Here is a 21,214-nt window from a genome sequence, read left to right as displayed (position 1 = left end):
GCCTTGACCCAATAGTACTTCTTACATATCCCAACCTCTGTGGCCCTCTCACTGACCATCACCTCTTTTCCCCTTCTCTCCATCCAAAGCTCACCCATTCTTCCACCCTGCTCAATGGACAGACGGGAGACCACATAGTACATAATTCCATTTTTATAAAAATGTCCAGAATAAGCAAATCCATAGAGAAAGAAAATAGGTTAGAGGTGCAGGAAGGGCAACAGAAATTAGTTAATGGGTGTCACCCATATTTGGCATGAGGAAAATGCTGTTCTGGAATTAGATAGTGGTGATGGTTGTACAACTTTGTGAATATATTAAAAACACTGAATTGTACACTTTAAAAGGGAAAATTTTATGGTATATGAATTATATCTCAATGTTTTAAAACTCGGGTAAGTCATGAAATCAGAATCGGTGTGATATACTTAGCATAGAACAGTGGGACTAATTACCTTTATTTGATTGTTTGCTGCAATTATGTGACGAGAGAAAAGCAGAGTACAAAATTCAGTAGATTTTAGTAATTAATTCTACAAAAGCTTATGGATTCTCAACCTACTGCTCACCTATATCTTTGTAAACAAGTGATACGTCCTAGTAATTCTACATAAACTGGTATGTGGGACAATGTGGGGTTTCCTTATCTGATTTAATAAAATGCGTGAACACTGAGGGGAAAAGAGCTTATGGAGTCCTTGCCATCCTATGCCACTGCGCTAGTGGCTTCAGTGTGTGCAAAGCTAACTGGTGTTCAGCTGCTCTCTGGGGACTTAGATGCTAATGGCGAGAATTGGAGGAGGGTGCAGTGGACCTAGAGCCCAAAGAGGGCTGGAGGGAAGATGTGACCAAGCTCAGCTGTCATTTATATGGTAAAAGGTCCTGTTCAGACTGCCAGAAAGCATTTCCAATTGAAAAGCCAAAGTTAAAAGCCAGGCATCCGTTTTTCCCCTTGCCCTGAGTTATCTTGACCCTTACGTATAGTCTGGGTTCTTCTCAAGCCTTCATCTTTAGCTCACCTGGAGGATTTTTAAAAAAGCTAAAAAGAAAGTCAGCCTGAGTTTAACTCCAGACACAAAGGAAGGAAGGGAAGGAGAAGAAAAGAACCTCCTTCCAGCTAGAGGGCGGGATCTTTCGAGTTACCTGATGGGGAAAAGCCTCAGGGAAGGGCCTCGTGGGATCTCACTGTGTTCTGGGTGCGTGGACGCTGTCTTGCAGGCGGCCGGGCGCTTAGTGCAAATGTCCCAGGTCCATGACTGACTCGTCTTGTCACAGGAGTTTTTCAAAGCGGTGAGAGCCCTACCGGCTCAAAAGTGCTTGTCCTGTGCCCGCGCAGTGCGGGGTGCAACCCGCAGAGACAGAAGACCCCATGGCCGGAGGAAAAGATGCCCGGAGGAGAGAGAACACAGTTAGGCCTGTCCTTCAAGCCAAGGCCGCCAGGACGGCTGGCTTACCGGCGATGAAACAATTCTGGCCATGGTACCGAATGTGTTACTGGAGACAATGAAACCTCAGTTCTTAAGGGAAGATTTCAATCAAGAGACAAAGTGCAGCAAAGTAAGAAAGAACTTATTGGCCGCGGCAAAAACACTTAGGACAGTGAAACAAGCAAGGGCATGGAAGGAGCAACAGGAGAGCCTAGGCGGGGCTGCTCTGGCTCACTGGGAAGTCAGAGAAAAGGGGTCCTTGGAGACAGGTTCAGGGGTGAGCCCGGGATGAGCTGCTGCTGCGCATTGCTCCCCTGGTTGCAAGTCTCGTGGGGTCCCTTGGAAGAAAGGGAAGGGAAGGGAATGGAATGTCATGGGCGTGCCTCCCCTGGGGGAGAACTTGCACTGGGTCCTTCATCCTGAGTGTATTTCTCTCTCTTGCTGGTGGAAATCTTCGGGGAGGTCTCAGGGGAGGGTCTCAGTAGAATATTCATCAGCTTTCCAGATGTGCTTTTTCAGAGTTGTGATCTCCACTGATAGGTCAGCACCAGGGCAGGGTCATTAGTCAATGCAGCTGGTCCTAAGGCAGCCACGGCTTCATTTGTCTGGTTTTGATGCTTTTCTGGGCCTGGAGCTGAAATACAACTGACCAGATGTTATCTTTAGGGAGGAATGCTCAGGGGGTCTAAGCCACATGGCCAGAGATATGAAAGATTAGGAGGTCCAAACCACATGACCATCGATATGCTAGGGGAGAAAAGTTTACCTTCAGGACAAGGTTCTTGTTTTTCCAGTTTTGCCCCTTGCTAGGTTTTTGCCCTGGTGAGTTTCTGTACCTGGCCCATTGTCCTTGCTCTGCTCATGTCTGTCCAACTGCCTATAACACTTATATCTATATCTATCTATAAATATCGACAATATCTATCTATAAATATCAATAGATACATATATAAAAGTGCGTGTGTTGGTGGACATACATAGATAAATATATGCACACACACACATATATATATATATTTCAATCAAGTTGTGATTGATAATTCCTGACAGGAGAAATGGGAGGTAAGAGAGGACAGGCACAGGCAGGGGAAAGAAAGCCCAGAGAGGCAATAAAGTGTTCCAGAAAAAGCATGAGCTAAACAGAACTGATTCAAATCCTGCCTCTGCCTCTATGGAAACTCAACCCAAGCAAGTTACTTAACCACGCTGAACCTGTTCCTTTGTGTGTAAAACAGGGATTATATTTACCTGACAGAGCTCTTCTAATGATCAGTGGCCCTTTAGCATTTCAAGTGCGCGGCAGTGTGCCTAGAGAATGGCAGGCACTGGGCGTGCGCTGGTGTTGTACAGCAGGCTGGCTGGGTAGCTGCACGTGGTTCTGCTTGCTTCTGGTATAAGAGACCTGCAGGTAAAGGAGAGGCACGGACCACTCACTCACTACAGCCCATGGATCACAAGGACCCTAGATCCTAGCTAAGTGTATGAGCAAATGAACAACAAGTGGCCTTTTTAAACTATTGGTGAACTGCCCTTAAGCAACAGCCCATCCAGTTTCCAGAGAATTCACAATCCAGACAGCACCCTTAACACCTGGCCATCTCGCTGCCAGTGATTTCTCTCTGATCAGCTGCACTGTGCTAGGCAACAGGCTCAGGTTACTAGCTCACCTTTTTAGTGGTGACTTTCACACTCATCCTTGAAAACCTTTTCTGGCCCTTACTTATAGAGCAAAGTAGCAGGGCTTTTGATGACTAGCACTCTGCTGATTCACTGAGTGAACTTGGGTCAGGCAGATAATCTTTCTTTTCCAGTTTTCCCTGAACAGGGCAGGCAGGTTCCTGTCTCTAAGCAAAAGCATCAGCACAGGGAGAGTCATTCAGGGTCACCAACTGGAGTGAAGTGTCTCTTTGAATAATCCATTTTCCTCCCAGAGCTCTAAAAGCAATTTTTTCATCCATTATTTTGTCCTTACTGTGACTGGATCTGATTTTAGATGTCAGCTACATTTATGAGCCCTCAATTCATTAAGTCATCAAGATAAACAGATGGGGCCTTGTGCTCAGTGTGAGGGCTAAATGACTTGGAGAGCCCGGAGATCAGTCAATAAAAACCTATTTGCAGTGCCATTGAGTGTGGCAGTGCCTCCCGGGAGAGGCACCTCATTCTTAGTGAATTAGCAGACTGTAAAATAGCCCTAAATCATTGTTGGGAGAGAGAGAAGCAATCAGTATCCCAGGCAGTGGAGGAGAAGAGAGCGGGGTTCTTTTCAGAAGTGTGTAAACGGTGGGTGATCAAGAGAATTAAGAAGGCACAGGAGCCCAGAGGCAGCTGTAGTCACTGAACTCAGGCACTCACCTCTGCAAAGAGACAGCCTGAGCCATTCAACCAGTATTTACCAGAGGCCTTCTATGTGCAGAACACCACCAGGCACTGTGGGCGAAAATGTAACAAGACGTTTTGCTGCCCGGGGGCTTGTAAGCCAATGTTCATGCATAACCACAGTACTCAGCATCTTACCGAGTGTCAGGAACCAGCCAGGGAGCCCAGGGAGTAAATCAGATTTATCTTTCCTGGTGGAAAGAACTGTTCCCCTGTGGTGCACAGGAAGCTTTTGCTTCCAGTAATCAATTCTGTTTCTGTGTAATGTAGTCCCGTATCTGTACAAATACACATCATAAAAATAAGTCAATCATTTTAGTCCTATAGATTATATAAGTTTTAAAATTTCTAATTTTAAAAATCAGGATATAAACCACATAAGGCTGAATATTAAAAAGATCAAATTCTGCCCACTTATTCTCTATGGAGATATATTTAATAACAAAATATATGGGATATAAAAGTATATATGAATTTTTAAGAAGACATGGTTGGTTTTTTTGTTTTGTTTTTTGTAAATATTTCTTTTTATTGATTGCAGACAGAGGAAGGGAGATAGAAACATCAATGATGAGAGAGTCATTGATCGGCTGCCTCTTGCATGCCCCCCACTGGGGATTGAACCCACATCCCCAGCATGTGCCCTGACTGGGAATCTAACCTTGATCTCCTGGATCCTAGGTCAATGCTCAACCGCTGAGCCACACCAGCTGGGCATGGCTGTTTTGTTAATCCCAAAACTAAATGCCTTCAAAACAAGGCAAAGAGGCAGGAAGGTTTCAGCTATGTTAGGGGAGTTCTGTGCCCACCACCCCATGTGCTCATCTCCCCTCCTCGCCCCCCCCAAATAACTAAGAGGAAGAACAAAAAGGAATTTTGAGGAGCTGCAATAAATCCAAGATCCATTTTTCAGTGACAACCTCACAGCTTTCTGTTTGAAAACAGTCAGTGAAAACAGTCTTGTGTCAAGCCTAAAACATTACAAATGTATTTCCTTATTTGATCTGTTTAAGTGCTTTCCTGTGTAAAATGCACTTACACAGGAAAGTGATCCTCTCAACATCTCATACAGGAATTGGACAATCATGGCCAGATTGGTCAGAGCACAGTGCTATGAGAATGAAGTACAATGAGAGTGAAGCCTCATCTCTGCCACTGATCTTCCCCTAGATCGTCATGGGGTGGGGGTGGGAGGGGTGGGGGGCATCATCATTCAGTTCTCTGCTCAGATGTCACTGAGCCAAATCGGCCAGGGCTTTGCTGTCTTCTATCTATCATCTATCTATCTATCATCTATCTATCTATCATCTATCTATCTATCAATCATCTATCATCTATCTATCTATCATCTATCTATCTATCTATCTATCTATCTATCATCTATCTATCTATCTATCTATCTATCTATCTATCATCATCTTTATTGTTGAAAGTATTACCAATGTCCTCTTTTTCCCTCAAGTGATCCACTCCACCCTGCACCCCTCTCCCCAGGCCTTCACCACACTATTGTGTCTATGGGTTATGCATATAAATTCTTACCTTAATCTCTCCCCACCCACTCCCCCACCCCTGCCTTCCCTCTGAGATCCCTCAGTCTGTTCCATGCTTCTGTGTCTCTGGATCTATTTTGTTCATCGGTTTATGTTGTTCATCAGATTCCACATGAGTCAGTTCATGTGACGCTTGTCTTTCTCTGCCTGGTTTATTTCACTTAGCATCACACTCTCCAGGTCCCACCATGCTGTCTCACAGGGCACGGGATCCTTCTTTTTCATAGCTGTGTAGTATTCCACGGTATAACCATCCATGATGTTTGATAGGGTTTCAGTCTTCTTGAACTTGTAGAGACGTGGTTGGTGTCCTAACATGTGGCCTGTCTCTGAGGATGTCCCATGTGCACTTGAGGAGAAAGCCTATTCTGCATCTTTGGGGTGAAATGTTCTGTAAACATTTAGTAAATCCATCTGATCCAATGTGTCATTTAGAATCACTGTTTCCTTGTTGATTTTTAAAAATTGTTGTCTTATTTAAATTACACAGTGCAACCCTATAAGGTACTTATCAATATTCCCATTTTGTTGATTAAAAAGTTGAGGTTCCAAGAGGCACTTCGTTCCTAACCGTGGGACCGCGCACGGAGCAATCTGCCGGGCTTTGTGGCTATACCGACATAGTCCCCACCGGACAGTCATTGATACTTTGCATCTACTCGCCCAACGGCTGCTGGTTCTCTCTCCACGAACAAATTAGGGCCTCCGTCCCTGGAAGGTCACTGTCACCCGGGCGGCCTCTGGCACTTCTCTCCTCGGAGAAACCTCCCCCGATCGGGGTGAGGTCACAGCTCCAGGGACCCGGGGCAGGCGATTAATGGCCCACCAGAGTGTAAGCTCCACAAAGGGCAGCGCGCCTTCGGGACGGACAGCGGCCAGGGCGTGGGGGGGATCGCGCGCCCCGCCGCCCGCCGCCAGCCGCCCGCGGCCCTGAGGGCAGGACCGTGCTCCCACTTCACCCGCAGGCTCCCAGGGCCTGGCTGCGGCCGAGAAGCCGAATCCCCGGCCCGGCCCGGCCCGGAGCGCGCCGCGTCTGCACGGCGTCTGCACGGCTCGCGCCGCTGCCCGAGCGGAAACGGCGGAAGCCCCGCGGGGCGCGGGCCGGCGGCCCTCGAGCGCCAGCGCGCAAACCGTACCCGCCGAGCTCTCACCTCTGACGAGGTCCCCGCGGGAGAGCTCGGACTCCGAGCCGGCGCGGAGCCCCAGCCAATCGGAGGCCCGCTCCTGGCCGCCCCACCTAACGCGCACACGCACGCACCTACCGGGCAGGCACCGGCCTTCTGATTGGCTGGATCCGGCTGTGGGCGGGACGCGGAGAAGCCAACCCGACGGCGCGCATCGGAGGGGTCCAGAAGCAGGTTGGAGTTTGGAAGGTCCTGTTGATTCCGGTGAGACCAGAGTGCCGGGGTATTGGGAGCCGGGGACGCCCCACTTGGGGCGGGAGGGAGTGGGGTCACGCCTATCTGGGCCGAGAGCATCTTGGCAAGATTGGGGGCCACGAGGCTGGGAGTGGGGCGAGGCCTGGGGCGGTCGGGGCGAGGTATAGTTGGCGGGGTTCAGGCCGGGCCGCGTGGCTCAGGGAGGTTGAGGGGGTCCAGAGACAAGGCCTGGCGCCGTGTCGGGTGAGGGGGACGGAGCCAGCGCGGAGGTGGGGCAGTCGCCTTGCAGCGAGTCGTGGCTGACAGGGGCGGCTCACGTACGGGACAGTAATGAATGACCCGGGAGGGGCTGGGGCCCGAGCGCACCCGGCGCGCGGAGCCTCGAGAGCGGCGGGGCCCAGCTGTGGGTGAGGAGGGAGGAGGCCGAGCGCCCGGGCCAAGGAGTCCTGACAAGGTCACAGGGAGAGGGCAGGGAGGTGGAAAGGTTGAGGGGAGGCCGTAAAACCACACGACCTTCCGGTCGCCGCCGCCTCTTCCCCCGACCCCGCGTCCCTTCCCCCCGCGGCGACCCCTGCCTTAGGAAGGGGACTGGGCGTCAGGCCGGGTGTCAAGCTTCTGTGACGGAATTTACACCTCTTCCGGTTAGAGATTACAAAACGTAGTCTGGGTGGAGAAGCGGGAGCGGCCGAAACGGTTCGGCGGCGTCGCTCGCCCTTCTCTCCGCATCACCGGTGCGGGGAGCAGCCCCGTCCCCGCTCCGGGTGGGACTCCCCACCAGAGGCCCCCTCGAGCGGGACCGGCGTGGGTGAAAAGGGGCGACGGACCGAAGTACCAGGCGGCCCCAGCGCCGCGAACCTCGTCGAGTCCTGTGCACCGGGGCTTCTCGTAACTTCCGTGTGCGCCGGAGCCACTTGAAGGGGGGGCTTCCGCGAATGCAAACTCCTCGGGCCCTGCCCCAGACCCTCTGAGTCAGAATCTTCAGGGTGGGGCCTCGGCAGCCATTTTTAAACAAGCCAGCAGGTGACCGACGGAAAATCAAAATTCGAGATCGTTGTTGTTGGATGGGGTAGTTCCTGAGACCGAAATGACAGGCTGTGAAGATCCTTCGGCCTGTTGCATCCATCACCTGGTGCTGGGCAGCTCATCTAACTTCCGCCTCTTCTAGGTTCCTGTGCGTTTGGAGAGGTCTTCAGTAGTAGCATCTTAACTCAGGGTACAGAGTAACTCGTGTCTTTTTAGAACTGGCTTTGACTGTCTGGTCCCTGGTGCCTCTTTTTTGCACCTGTTCAACTTGCTGTCAGAAATCTGGGTCCGTTGCTGTATGTGGATGAGGAAATGATAATAGAGGAAAATCTAGAAATGGTGCTAGTGGGGAAAAAAAAAACTTTTCAAATCACAGTTGAAATTGTTAGGTGAGAAGGTTCTGTTTAATTTTAAGCAGGGTTCACAGATTTTTTACAATTAAGGGAAGAGATACGGGCTTCTGCTAAGGAATGGATTTTAATATTTTTCAGATTAAAAATATACCAGCATCATAAGATCCATGGTTTGGCAATATATTGTCAATCAAAAGAACCCTGGACTGTGTGTCAGGAGAACTTGTTTCTATTCCTATCCTGCCAGAAATGTATTCCTGCTGTTGGCCAATTCATATAAGCCTTCCTAACCCCTTTTCCATCTGTAAAATAAGGCTGTTGGCACGAATTAATCATGAGTTGTTTTTCTCAAATTAAATGATTTATAGTCACTGACCCTGGTACTTTAAAAGTTAACCATTTTCAGTTTAGGTGTCTGTAAATCGTGAATAGTTGGAAAACTTCTAGGTGGTAATTAAAATTATCAAAATATTATATTCAGGGACTGTTATAAATATAACAGAATTTATAAGACGGTATAAAATATAATTTAAGTTACATTTTTAATATTTCTCTATTAATATTATCCTGAAATTCACACAAAGTGTTCTGGATCAGACAGATTAGCTAGTCACTTAAAGCAAATAATGACCACATGGTCTCCTGACATTTTGGTTCTTATACCAGATCAAGTATCTTTCCCATACAAACTTCAGAGTCTGTATCATAGGTGAGTGTTAGGTCAATGCCAAGAGGAACCAGGCCGAAAAGCACTGTGAGAGGTTTTAGAAAATGTTATTGAAGCATCCTCTCACAGTGGGCTGAGACCAACAGTATGGTGTCAGCCCGGAAAGTGGAGTTAAACTTTCTTTTATAGGGACTTAAGATAGGGTACAATGCGGGGCGAGTGTTGCATCTGCCGGCTGTGAAGCATTGTCCGAATAGCAGGATGTCTTGGAGGATAACAGGATGTTTTGCGAGTGCAGGCTTGGTCAAGCAGAATGGTCAGGTCCTATCTTTGCTTGCAGATGGGCTTGCTTGTGTCAATGGCTCCAAACTATGGAGAAAAACATGCTTGGATGGAAGATGTTAAATAAAGCTTATTGAGTAAAACAGGCCATAGGTAAACCATCCTAACAGTGAGGAGTGGAAATCAGTGGATTTTCTTCTTTTATATACAGGACAGAGGCAGCCAGCCCCTCCCTCCTGAAAGGATGAGGGTAACTTTTGCTCCATTGCCTCTTGGATGGACAATTATAGTGATCCAGATGTGAGAGTGTAGAGCAAAACTACCTACTTTCTTGCTTTTAAAGACAGTTCCCGAATGACTTCTTAGTTAGGAATAATTAAGGCAAAGGAAGAAAACATGCTTTTATATCTGCAAAAGAAGGTGCTAGATTTTAAAAGCGGATTCTGGTATGTAATAGTTTTGTCTCTTGTGGTTGCGAGAAACCAAGACCTACTGAGGTTATCATTTCTTCTTTCATAGATAAAATAGAAAAATTAAAAAAAAAAAGCACTTAGGATATACGGTTCATCATTCTTCTTACCAACTGATTAAACTCTACAAATATGTGTAATTGTTATTTTTTCACTAAATATTCCTAAATAAATTACCTGAGAATAATGTTAATTGTTGAAAAATATTACTTTTAAATGTATTCAACATTTTGTGGTGTACTTACTACCACATGCAAAGTACTGTGCTAGCCAATGGAGATAAATACAAGCAGGGCAGGCGTAGCCTTCTGGCTTCAAGGATTCTAGCAAGAGAAACAGTTAAATAGGCATTTGTAAGAAAGAGTTATGATGGAGAAGACAGAGAGTTCTATGGGACTGGATAATTAAAGCACTTTGCCCAGACCTACTCTAGCTAAAAGACATCACACTCTAAATTCAGTTCTCATTGTCTCTCTGTTTTATGCTATTGGCAAGTAATCACACTTTGTCATGCCTCGTTTTTTAAAAATCTAATTTTTGGACCACTAATTATTTCTGTGTTTATATATTATCTCTTTAGATAATACAGTGACTATACTGAACCTTGAGCTTGTTGAATGTTGTATGTAGTAATAAAAAGCTCAGTAGGGGTTTATTCAGCTAGCAGGTAATGAAGACCAAAAAGGAGAGAAAGTCTAGTTCTAATCTGAGTTTCTTTTATTTAGCTCTGTGATATTGCAAACTCCTGTGGGTTAACATTGTCTTCTCTGTCAGATGACAGAATCGACTCTTCCCAGTGGAGATGGGGGCTTGAAGGGATGGTTTCACTTTTCAAGCTAAGTAGTAAGCCTCACCTCTAGAGTTGGGTTTTCTGTGAGGGCCTCAGCCACTACTAACAACCCTTAGATAGCAAAGTGCTAAAGGAGAGCTATTGTTATTGAAGGGAGTATGACGCACATGAAACGCCCAGAAGTGAAGGTAAGATCTTACATGGGTAGTGGGATGGGCAGTTGACTTTTGACTTTAATCAGAGACTTGTGCACTTACATACTACGTTTGACTCCCTTATTTTATTTATGGGTAAAGTTTATAGGCAGTTCAAATCGGCTAGGTGAAGGAAGTATGTACATAGTTACTGTGACTAAGGTGAAACTGAATTTGCTATTACTTCATTGTGATGAAACGCCTGTTAGCTTCCTATGTAAAGGAGGGGGGTTGAAATGGGACCATGGAGCCTTTAGTTCCTGTGATCATCTTTTTTCCCCCCTGCCCCTTATTCAGATAATGATCAGGCTAGTCTCTTGCCTTTTTATATATTATTTAAAAGAATAATAATATAAAAGAAAGACTTTTAAGAGGCAAGTCCAGGGAATATAAGGTATGTAAAGGAAGACAGAGCTAAAAAGCTTGGGAGATATTCCTTTATTAAGACCCTGAGAGTGGTTTGATTTTTATGCTGTAGTATTATTAAAAATTATAACCCTAAATCATAAAAAAACCTAAAAGTCTGTATTAGTTCAATTGAACATAAGTTATGTTTAAAAGGAGACATTCCTAGCAATAGTATTTAAAACAAAAGCTTTTTCCTTAAAATATGTAAATAATGAGCCAAGTAGAAATTTTGGCTATTCAGAATAGCTGTAATCCATGCAGAGAGCATCAAATAGAGATTAGTGTAATGGGCTGGAAACTAGTCAGAGGAGAGAACTGAAGCCAGGTAGCACGTTGGAGTAAATAAGTCAGTTGCAATTGAAAGCAATAAAGACTACACTCAACTACACTTAAAAGTGCTTAGTAGGATTTTCAACATGATATTGAAGGGGCATTAAGGAGTATTGGTTTGGTTTGAATAATTAAAGTTGTCAAGTTGAAGTTGATTAAGGATGAAGAAAAAATAAAATTTTAAAAAGATGAAGATAGTCAGAAAATTAATAGCTGCTATTTTAATTAACAAAAATAATTTTAAAATTCACTGTTACTAACAATGTCATGCTAAAAAGGAACTGGTTGTATGGAGAAACTTAAAAAAATATTTTTTAGAGTTGGTGGATAGTATATACCAGGTTTTTATGGAAACTAGGATTATTTTAAGTACATCCAGTCACTCGGTGTTCTAGTTGTGTTTAATTGCAGAACCTCATGGGAATTCTCTTTCAGGAAAATTCTTCAATCACCATGTCAACCGACACAGATGTTTCTCTTTCTTCATATGATGAAGGTCAGGGATCTAAACTTGTCCGAAAAGCTAAAGAGGCACCATTTGTCCCTATTGGTAAGTTTGACTTGGACGTTCTAATAATCTGTTGTATGCTGTAACCCAATCAACATGTGATCAGCTCGTTCATCAAGCACATCCATAAGCATTATTTTCAAATATTTTTTTCACGTGGTTGAAATATGCTGATATTAGCATGATATAATTCTCATTATAAAAATTCTGTGTGCATTTAGACTTCTTGTTTTATTGACTCTTATTTCAGTGAATGTGTTGGGGGACCGTACCCCAAGATCACCCTTAGTGTCAGTGATTTGCTAGAAGGACTTACGAGACTTTTTTAAAAAGCTGTTCTCACAGTTATGGTTTATTACAGTCTATATTATATTAATTGATTCCCTTCAGAGAGGGAAGTAGGACAGAAAGGAAGAGTTCCCCTGACTCTCTTAAAGAAATTGATCTATGGGCTTCTCAAGCCCACATTTTGAAGATCTTAACTGAATCTGCTACTTTTTGCTACCATCTTTGGATTTTTGGGTCTGAGGGGGCTGGGAGTTAAAAACACCATGTGTCTGTTAGCTAATGGTCTCATAAGCATTTTTATAAAAATAGTAGGAAGTACATTGATTAATGGTAAAATCACTTTGGTTCCCTGCCCCCATGTGTCTGACATAATTGTGACTGTTTGTTTCTCAGGAATGGCAGGTTTTGCAGCAATCGTTGCATTTGGATTATATAAATTGAAGAACAGGGGAAATACTAAAATGTCTATTCACCTGATCCACATGCGCGTGGCAGCCCAAGGCTTTGTTGTGGGAGCAATGACTCTTGGTAGGTTCCTATAGGAAATTACAAATTTGTGGTTCCCCATTAATGGATTTCTTTGTTAATGAACAAGGTACATACTTTTAGCTAACTTTTAGCAATTTGCAAATATCATATTTATTTTCATGGAAAAATGAATTAATAAAAAATAGTTCAAGCAGTGACATAACTTTACTGTCTATAATACAGGGTTGGGCGAAAGTAGGTTTACAGTTGTTCATATGGAAAATAATACAACAATAATAATCCAAGAATAAACTCAGTTTTGCGTACTCACAACTGTAAACCTACTTTTGTCCCACCATATATATCTTACTAAGGTTTTAAAGGAAGAAAGAAAAGACAATCCTTTCCATCACTGAGTTTATAATTTCACTGAAGAATCCAGACATGCAAATAGGGTTGGAAGTAAGATTCCTTATCTGAGAGAGACATACGATTGCTATTTTATTGAGTTGAAGGTGGAAAAGATTTTTTAAATGTAGGTATCATATGTTTGTATTAGCTTTATGATTCATTGACTTTATCTGGTATTCTGTAGCAAGAGCAACGCCTTTTAAAGTTGCCAGATAAATATTGAACAGCTTGAGCTAGTCATACAAGCCTCAAGCTCCTTGGAAAACTGTAAAAAGAATTTTAGAAACTTAAATTGCTTAAGAGGGCAAGAGTGTGAGCAACCCTGGGTCTTATTCCCCTTGTAATGATTGCATACTGGCAAAGGTGCTTCTTTTAGCTATTTCATGAACTGTTTTTAATTTCTTAATGTTGAAAAAAAAAATTTTAATACTTAACCAGCATTCTTTTTTCTTTAGGTATGGGCTATTCCATGTATAAGGAATTCTGGGCAAAACCTAAACCCTAGAAGAAGAGATGCTGTCTTGGTCTTGTTGGTGGTGCTTGCTATAGTTAGACATCTCATATTGAGGTTATATGTTTATGCTGAAAATAAATTATTTGAGTGGGTCAGACAGTAACACGGTAATTTGAATATTGGCTTCCTTTCTTGCAGGCTTGATTTGGCAGGTGACTAAATTACTAGTGACTAGTTCACTAACAAGGTCATTCAAGGGAGTCATGTTAGTACGTAAGAAATATGTCACTTTTAAATGCACTTGATAGTGGTAAAATGTCCACCTTTTTAAACTCTTCTGGTGAAATTAGTTCTAAAGAAGACAGCATGCCATCCTGAAGTGCTCCCAGTTGCTGTAGAGTATCACATGCTTTCAATGTTAGGTAGGAATCCATTTGCCCCAGTCAATTTAACTTTTTCTGCCTGCCTGCAGACTGAACGAGTATACTTCAGTTTTTAGGGCCGGTTGGCTCTTAAAGAACCCTTTCAGATAACAGCTGCTAGAAGGTAGTATTTATTTTAGAATCACACTTGTAAACATAATTATGGATCCTAGTTTAGCTCTTTTGTAATTGCAGAATTATATTTTTGCTGCTGTTATATTAGAATAATTTTTAAATGTCACCTTGAAATAGAAATATGTATTTTAAGTGCTAATGCAAAGGTAATGAAAAACAGTTTTTAAATATGTGCAGTATGTTCCTTTTCTCTGTAAGAATCATAAATGTTGAACTAAACAAATTACCTGTAATGGAAGTGATTAATGATTTGAGAGCAAGCTCTGGTCAGACATTTGACACAAACTTTTGGGTACTGCAGAGGCTTTGTTGCACTTGCGAGATTCTAACCTGAATTTACATTCCATGGTGACAACATGGTAAATGTAGTGTTATTAAAGTAAGTGATCATATCAAATGTCTTGTCTTTATTTCAATTTGGAAAAATCATTCCTCAAAATAGCATAAAAATTAATTTCCCAGAAACGAGGGAGACCGTTTTGTACCTTCGGTGAGAACCATTGTTAAAGAATATTTACCAAACCTAAATAATGGCCAATATTTGTTGAGCATTTACTGTGTGCTACACACCGCTGTAAGCACTTTTCAGGTATAATGTAATTTAAGTTTCCTAACAACCCTGAGCCTTAGGAGCTGTGATCCTCATTTCACAGAGGAGGAGACTAGGCATGACCAGTTTAAGTAACTAACCCAAGGTCACGTAGCTAGAGAAGGTTGTAGGTTTGGGACTGGAACCTGTGTCGTCAAGTGGTAGATGCCAACCGGTGTTAGAGACTCGAAATGTTGGCCTTTGTGAAATGAATGCTGGAGTGGCAGATTAGACAGGAGGTTACAGCATGGTCTTGGCTCACCACTGACTATAACCTGGACCAAATCAGGGTTTTCTTGACCTTCTCCTAGCTATGCAGTGAGAGATTGGCCTAGGTCATTTCTGTGGTCCTATTTATCTTAGAGATGAACCCATTATATGGGTCTATGAGAAAGTGATTTAAAATATAAGCTATTACTTAGGAACGTTAATCAGCTTCCAGTAGGTGTTATAGGAGAGGCGTGTAGGCAATGCCAACAGCTGTTTTATGAAGGATAAGCCTTCTGCAGAAGGACAAATTTGGGAACAAGTTTCAGAAAATTGTCACTTTAATAGATGAGTATACTATAGATTTTGTGAAAATAAATACTAACTTTAGAGAAATTGATTTAGACAAATGCCAGAGGATAGAGAGAAAAGCAGGAGTGAGGTGCCGAGGTGGCGGTAAGCGTGATCAGATTGCTGGCCCGAAGAAGGGCGGATGGAGAGGCTGCCATCAGATTATGGAAGTTCATAAAAGTGGCTTACATGGATGTGGTGCTCCTTTGATTGAGTCAGACTTGGGTTCATGGTTCAGCCACCTACTAGCCGAGTAGCCATGGTTTTCTCATCTGTAAAATGGGGACAGTATTAGTGGCCTGGGGTCGTTGGGAAGATTAAGTGCAATGGTGATTGTAAAGGGCTTGGCATAGCACCTGGCACATCAGTACTCGCAGTAAATCGCTGCTGTTACCCTAGTTAAGCTGGGGAATGCAACAGCACAGGAGCTACGTGGGCCCTGCCCTCACAACATGCAGTCTAGCAGGGAAGGCTGGCTTAGTGCCTGACTCATGCAGGTGTTCAGTAAGTCTGTTGGATTAGTTAGATAAGTAGGTTTTGTTTTTTCACATTCAGGTCTTGCTCTCCCCAAAGAAGTTACCTATGTCTAGTTCATGAGAAACAGTGACATCTGATGATAGAGCTAGAACTTGACTCCACACTTCTATAAACCCCCAAGTACCCTCCCTTCTGTATCAGTCAGAATTTTGGCGTAAAGGATTGGACATGCAGGCCATGCCTCTTACCTCAATGAGGAAATACTCAGAGAGTTACAAAAATGTGGAATTTAGCATCAGTGCTTATGTTAATATACTGCCTGTGGCAACATACCTACTAGGCCAGAACAAAGCTGAATGCACCTAAGGTGTTTTCAAGTTCTCATGTGTCAAATAGTGGGACTGCCACTTATTTATATATTTGATCCTGTTTGAAAGCTCTTCAAATCGAATGAGGAAACTTGAGAAAGGAACCCGAACGGGCAGAGCCCTGACCAGATTGCCACTTTCTCAGTGAACGATTTAGTCGATAGAAGTCATGGAGGAGCCAGCACTGCTCATGCTTCCCAGCTTTAGTCTTAAAGACAGCCCACTTCCCCCTTAGTCACTGAAGTGAGGCCAAAGAATTTGTTTCTAGCAAGACAAAGTTAGCCAGTTCTCTCCTAAATTCATTAGTGGTAATGGTTCTAGAGTGGAGGCCAGCGTCCATTTGCTCCCCTCACGGGGATGTAGGAATAAGTCCTCTGGAGTATAATGAGCTGCTTATAACAGGTGTGAGGTCTTTTTCCTGTCCCCGGGGTAACTCAGAAGTGTTGCAGAGTGACTAAAATTTTGCAATGTGGGGTGGAAGTGATGTCATGCCTTTCGACTCAAGCCCTGTTACCTAAACCCAGCTTGTCTACTGCCACACTCGGTGTCTTCCCACTGGTGCTCCTCCCAGCTCACCCGTTTCTGTGATGCCCTCCATCTCCCACTGTCCCGCTCTGGGCTCAAACTCCCGCACCTTTCCTTCCTCCTGTCATCTTTCACTGCGAAACCAGTCCCCAGGTCCTGCGGTTTTTTATAAGCATAGCCCCCCAACATTCAGGTTTGCCCTTTTCCTCTCCCTGTTGCCACTGTAAGCCTAGGCCCTTCACCTCCTGTTCCCCACCTTGGTCCGGCGGTGCCATTGGTGCCAGAGCCCCGTGCCCACCACTGCCCGACACCTTTGCTTCTGCTCTGCTCCTTTCCTGGACATCCCCCTTCAGTGAGCTCAGTGCACGCCTTAATTAAAGACAGCCCAAGTTCTACTTTTCGTAAAGCTTTTTAAAATTCTTCCAGGCCACAATGAACTTCACCTTTTTTCAGATTTTGCCATATTTGAGTTTAAAACAGTGTATATACCACTAGGTTAATCCTTTACTTATATACATAGCTTTGCTGCATATAAAATGCTTCAATGCTCTTTTCCATTAATTCCTCACAAAAACTCTGAAGTATGTATTATCCTGACTTTTTCAGTGAGGAAAGGTGTGATTTATTCAGGGCCGTACAAGTGGACAGCGGCAGAGCTGGGGCACAAATCCAGAACTTGAGACCCTTGGTCACATGGAGAGACTGCGTGACGGAAGGGAAGACAGGTCCATAAAGTCATGCCTGTTCACGAAATACCTGCGCTTCCTTTGCTCCATCTCCCTCCACCACACACACTCCCATCCAGGTCCCAAGTCCAATATTTTTTTCCAATACACTTTGGCTACTTTGTCCTCAGATTTGTTTTACTTTTTTTTTTAAAGAGTTTTTTATTGATTTTTGGAGAGAGAGGGAGGGAGAAGAAGAGAGAAGAGAAACATCAATGTGAGAGCAGAACATGGATCAGCTGCCTCCTGCACACCCCCTACCGGGGGTCAAGCCCGCAACCTGGGTGCGTGCGCTGACTGGGAATCAAACCAGCCACCCCTCGGTCCACGGGACGCCGCCCAACCTACCGAGCTACACCGGCCAGGGCTGTCCGCAGATGCTTTCATACGTGAAACTCCTCAACCAGCGTTTGTGTCGGCCTCTGTAAGAAGGAAGGTGAGGTTCCCGTCTGCAGGTGCTCGTCTCGACTGGGGAGGAGGAGAATTGGGAAGTACCCGAGGCCTTGGGGCTCTGACCAACATGGGGAAACTGTTATCATGGAGACCAGCTCGCTTGCATCCGTGTGTTCTGAAAGTCAGTGATAGGAACCTCGAGTGAAACAGAAAATTTGGGGAAAATAAACTATATTACCAATGCATTGTGCTGAGGGCTTGGAGGAGAGCCAGGGTAGATCTCATCCATCAGAGAGGTCCCTTGGAACTAAAGACTTAGAATCTTGGCAGGACATTGAGTTTCCTAATAAAGCCAACATATGAGTGAGATCACCATATACACAAACACGTCTTAGACAAAATAGCTCCGTGGATAGAGTAGGACTTGATTGTAGCCAAAATGGTATTAAGTGAGAGGCTGGTGGCCAACAAAAGCCCAAACCCTTGGTTAGTTGAAGAGGCAGAACTGACAGTGTGTATCCAGCACCTTCCAGCCAGAAGGAACTTGAACCTGGAAAAAGTGAACAATTTTTATCTACGCCGGAGCCCGGGCTGTGAAGAGGAATATTTAATAAGACTTAACCCTGGGGCAAAAATATCTCGAGGCTGTTTGTTCTGAATCCATACCCATAATACCTTTCTGATGACTCTTGGCTTCTTGGTGTCTGATTCTGGGAAGGGAGAGGCTCTGGATGACGGTCACCATCCCCTAAAGTAAACTGGTGGCTTAGTGTTTGGGTTAATACCATGACTGGCCCCAAGAGAGACTCCTGGTACAATGACCAAATTCGATTTTGGACCTGCAAGGCTGAGAGCCTTAAGTGCGGAGCTCTGAAATGGAGAGAGCCAAATGGAGCCTGGCTTTAAGCTGCAGCAAAGCTTACTTCCATTTTGAGGCAAAATAGCTAGATCTATAATAAACCATGACAACCGAACAGCATTCCGGTTCACAAAGCACTTCCGCAACCTATTGGATGATAATGGTAATAAGGGTGCTATTGCTATTTTAAGAAGAGAGTTGAGGTTTATAACTTGACTAATGTCAGAGTTAAAGTCCAGTATTTGTACTTCTGATGGAGTTTATTTCCATGTTGCTTCTCATAGTAAGAGTAGGATCACCAACTGCTTATATTTATTGATTTGGGGCAGAGAGTATAATTTCAGTGAAGGGAAATCTATTTGGTGACCTTTAAAAAAATAGGCAAGCATGGATAAAGGTCCCACTAGAAAATTGGAGCTACATTGACCTGTGGGAAGGACCTAATTTGGGAATTAGAAAAAAAGAGCAATTAGACCCACACTAATATGCTAAAGTAATATTAAAAAATATATTGTCAAATATACATAACAATTACCATTTAACTGCTTTTCAGTGTACAACTTAGTGACACGAAGTCTACTTCCAACGCTATGCAACCATTACCACCATCTACCTCCAAAAGCCTTTGTCACCCCAAACAGAAACTTCATAACCTGTAGCAGTAACTCCTATTTCCCTTTCCCCTCGCCCCTGGCAACTGCTCTTCTATTAATTTGCATGTTCTAGGTACCTAACAAGTGGAATAATACAGTATTTATCCTGTGTTTGGGATATTTCATTTAGCACAACGTTTTCCAGGTTCATCCACGCTGTAGCATGTATTGGAATGCTGTTCTTTTTTATGGCCAAGTAATATTTCATTGTATAGATGTACCACATTTTGTTTATCCATTCCTCTACCGATGGATACCTGGGTTGTTTCCACCTTTGGGCTACTGTGGATAATGCTGTTATGAACATTGGTATAAAAGTATTTGAGCCCGGCCGGGCGTGGCTCAGCGGTTGAGCGTCGACATAGGATCCAGGTGATCAGGGTTCGATTCCCGGTCAGGGCACATGCCCAGGTTGCGGGTTCGATCAGTGACTCTCTCATCATTGATGTTTCTATCTCTCTCTCTCTCCCTCTCCTTTCCTCTCTCTGAAATCAATAAAGATATATTTAAAAAAAAAAAAAAGTATTTGAGTCCCAGCTTTCATATTTTGGGCATATGCCCTGAGGTGAAATTGCTGGGTCATATGGTAATTCTGTTTAACAATTTGAGGAACTACCAAACTCGTGCAGAGCAGCTACACCGTTTTACATTCCCTCCAGTAATACATAAGGGTTCCCATTTTTCCACAACCTGGCCAACACTTGTTAGTTTCCTTGTGTGTTTTTTAATAATAACCATCCTAATGGGTATGGGGTGGCAGTTCATTGGGGTCTTGATTTGCATTTCCTTAGTGGCTAGTGACATCGAGCATCTTTTCATGTGCTCATTGGCCATTTGTGTATCTTCTTTGGAGGAATGTTTATTCAAGTCCTTTGCCTGTTTTCCAATTGGGTTTTTTGTTATTGTTGAGTTTGCTCAACTGATTTTTGACAGAGGTGCAAAAGCAATTCCATGGGGGGAGGATACCTTTCAAAAGATGGTGCTGGATATCCATAGGCAAAAAAGCAAAACAAAAATAAAACAAAACAAATCTCTCAACCTAAATCTCACATCTTATACAAAAATCACATCAAAATACACCATGAACATAAAACTCTTGACACTTGTAGAAAGTCTTTGGGATCCCAGGGTAGGCAAGGAGTTCTTACACTTGACACTTGGAGGGTGGGGCTGGCAAGAGGGAAGTGGGTGCGGCTATAAAAGCCCAGCAGCAGGGGATCCTTGTGGCTTAAGTGTTCAGAGTCTTCGCTTTGGTGATCCAACCTACACATGTGAGAAAATTGTGTAAAATTAAACACACGTACATGACAAGTCAAACTGGGGGAATCTGAGTAAGATGGGTGGACTGGGTCACTGTCAACATCCCGGTTGGGATACTGTGCCAGAGCTCTGCAAAACGTGGCCCGGTGCCGCACCTTCACGCGTGTCTGTGAATAACCGCCTTAGGAGGGGAAAAAGAAAGAAAAACAACTGAGATAGCTGAAGATTTTCAAAGGATAAAGGCCTCAATAAATATTTGGAAAGCTTCCTCAGATCTCCTTTCCTAGAAATTTGCCTCCCACACCCATATAGCCCTGAATATAGTAGTGACTTAAACTGGGAAGTGCCTTTTACACACACACACACACACACACACACACACACGTGACATCCCACTATGAACATGAACCATGTTCATTATATTTAAAATCCTCTAAAGCGCAAACATTAAAACAGCACTGCGGCTCCAGCACCCAAATATAATAACATTTTTACTGTTTCTCTGCCTCCCTCCCAGTCTTATTTCTGTGCCCAGTTTTAAAAAACACTTGAGCAGCAACTATTTTGTGCCCTGATTTTTCACGCACCATCACAACAGGACCTCCTTTTACATTTTCCCCAAGACAGTCAGGGTGGGACCGTCCCCTTTCCAACTCCCCGCAGGGCTGCGGGAGGCGCGCCTGTGCGCAGAGCGCCTGGTCCCCAAAACCGCCAACACCCGCCAAGCACACGCCGCCCGCCGGCCAGCTTTACAGCCTGGGGCGCACGACCCCCTTCCCGCCCCCGCGCCCCTTTCCGTGCCAAACCGCCGCGCCCGGGGCCCCAGCGAGCCTCTGGCGCTTCTGCCCTTCCCGTGTCCTCTAGGC

At 44.2% G+C, this 21,214-nt stretch overlaps 1 protein-coding gene and 2 long non-coding RNA genes across 7 annotated transcripts; 1 reads left to right on the top strand and 2 right to left on the bottom strand.

The window, feature by feature from the left end:
- Positions 1-1,552: 1,552 nt before the first annotated feature.
- LOC308567939 lies at positions 1,553-6,534 on the bottom strand. 3 transcript variants are annotated; one of them, XR_014000409.1, is made up of 5 exons: positions 6,023-6,534; positions 3,945-4,084; positions 3,783-3,887; positions 2,676-2,829; positions 1,553-2,072 (listed from the first exon to the last, which is right to left on the bottom strand). It is a non-coding gene; the product is annotated as an uncharacterized lncRNA (long non-coding RNA). The 3 variants fall into 3 exon arrangements; XR_014000410.1 differs by having other exon boundaries at positions 3,783-3,857; XR_014000411.1 differs by having other exon boundaries at positions 1,553-2,061; positions 3,783-3,857.
- Positions 6,535-6,665: 131 nt separating this feature from the next.
- Positions 6,666-14,335, top strand: HIGD1A (HIG1 hypoxia inducible domain family member 1A). 3 transcript variants are annotated; one of them, XM_081160230.1, is made up of 4 exons: positions 6,666-6,747; positions 11,691-11,805; positions 12,445-12,579; positions 13,386-14,335. In XM_081160230.1, exons 2-4 carry the CDS (start codon positions 11,709-11,711, stop codon positions 13,433-13,435), a joined length of 282 nt encoding a protein of 93 aa, XP_081016356.1. In that variant the 5' UTR covers positions 6,666-6,747; positions 11,691-11,708; the 3' UTR covers positions 13,436-14,335. The 3 variants fall into 3 exon arrangements, with proteins under 3 accessions (XP_081016356.1, XP_081016357.1, XP_081016355.1); XM_081160231.1 differs by lacking the exon at positions 6,666-6,747 and adding an exon at positions 7,889-7,951; XM_081160229.1 differs by lacking the exon at positions 6,666-6,747 and having other exon boundaries at positions 11,670-11,805.
- LOC308567974 lies at positions 8,141-19,401 on the bottom strand. Its single transcript, XR_014000422.1, has 3 exons — positions 17,532-19,401; positions 15,278-15,360; positions 8,141-9,150 (listed from the first exon to the last, which is right to left on the bottom strand). It is a non-coding gene; the product is annotated as an uncharacterized lncRNA (long non-coding RNA).
- Positions 19,402-21,214: the final 1,813 nt, after the last annotated feature.

This window comes from Miniopterus schreibersii (genome assembly GCF_964146895.1).
Source record: "Miniopterus schreibersii genome assembly, chromosome: 15".
NCBI lineage: Eukaryota > Metazoa > Chordata > Mammalia > Chiroptera > Miniopteridae > Miniopterus > Miniopterus schreibersii.
This window is presented reverse-complemented; position numbering and strand designations above follow the sequence as displayed.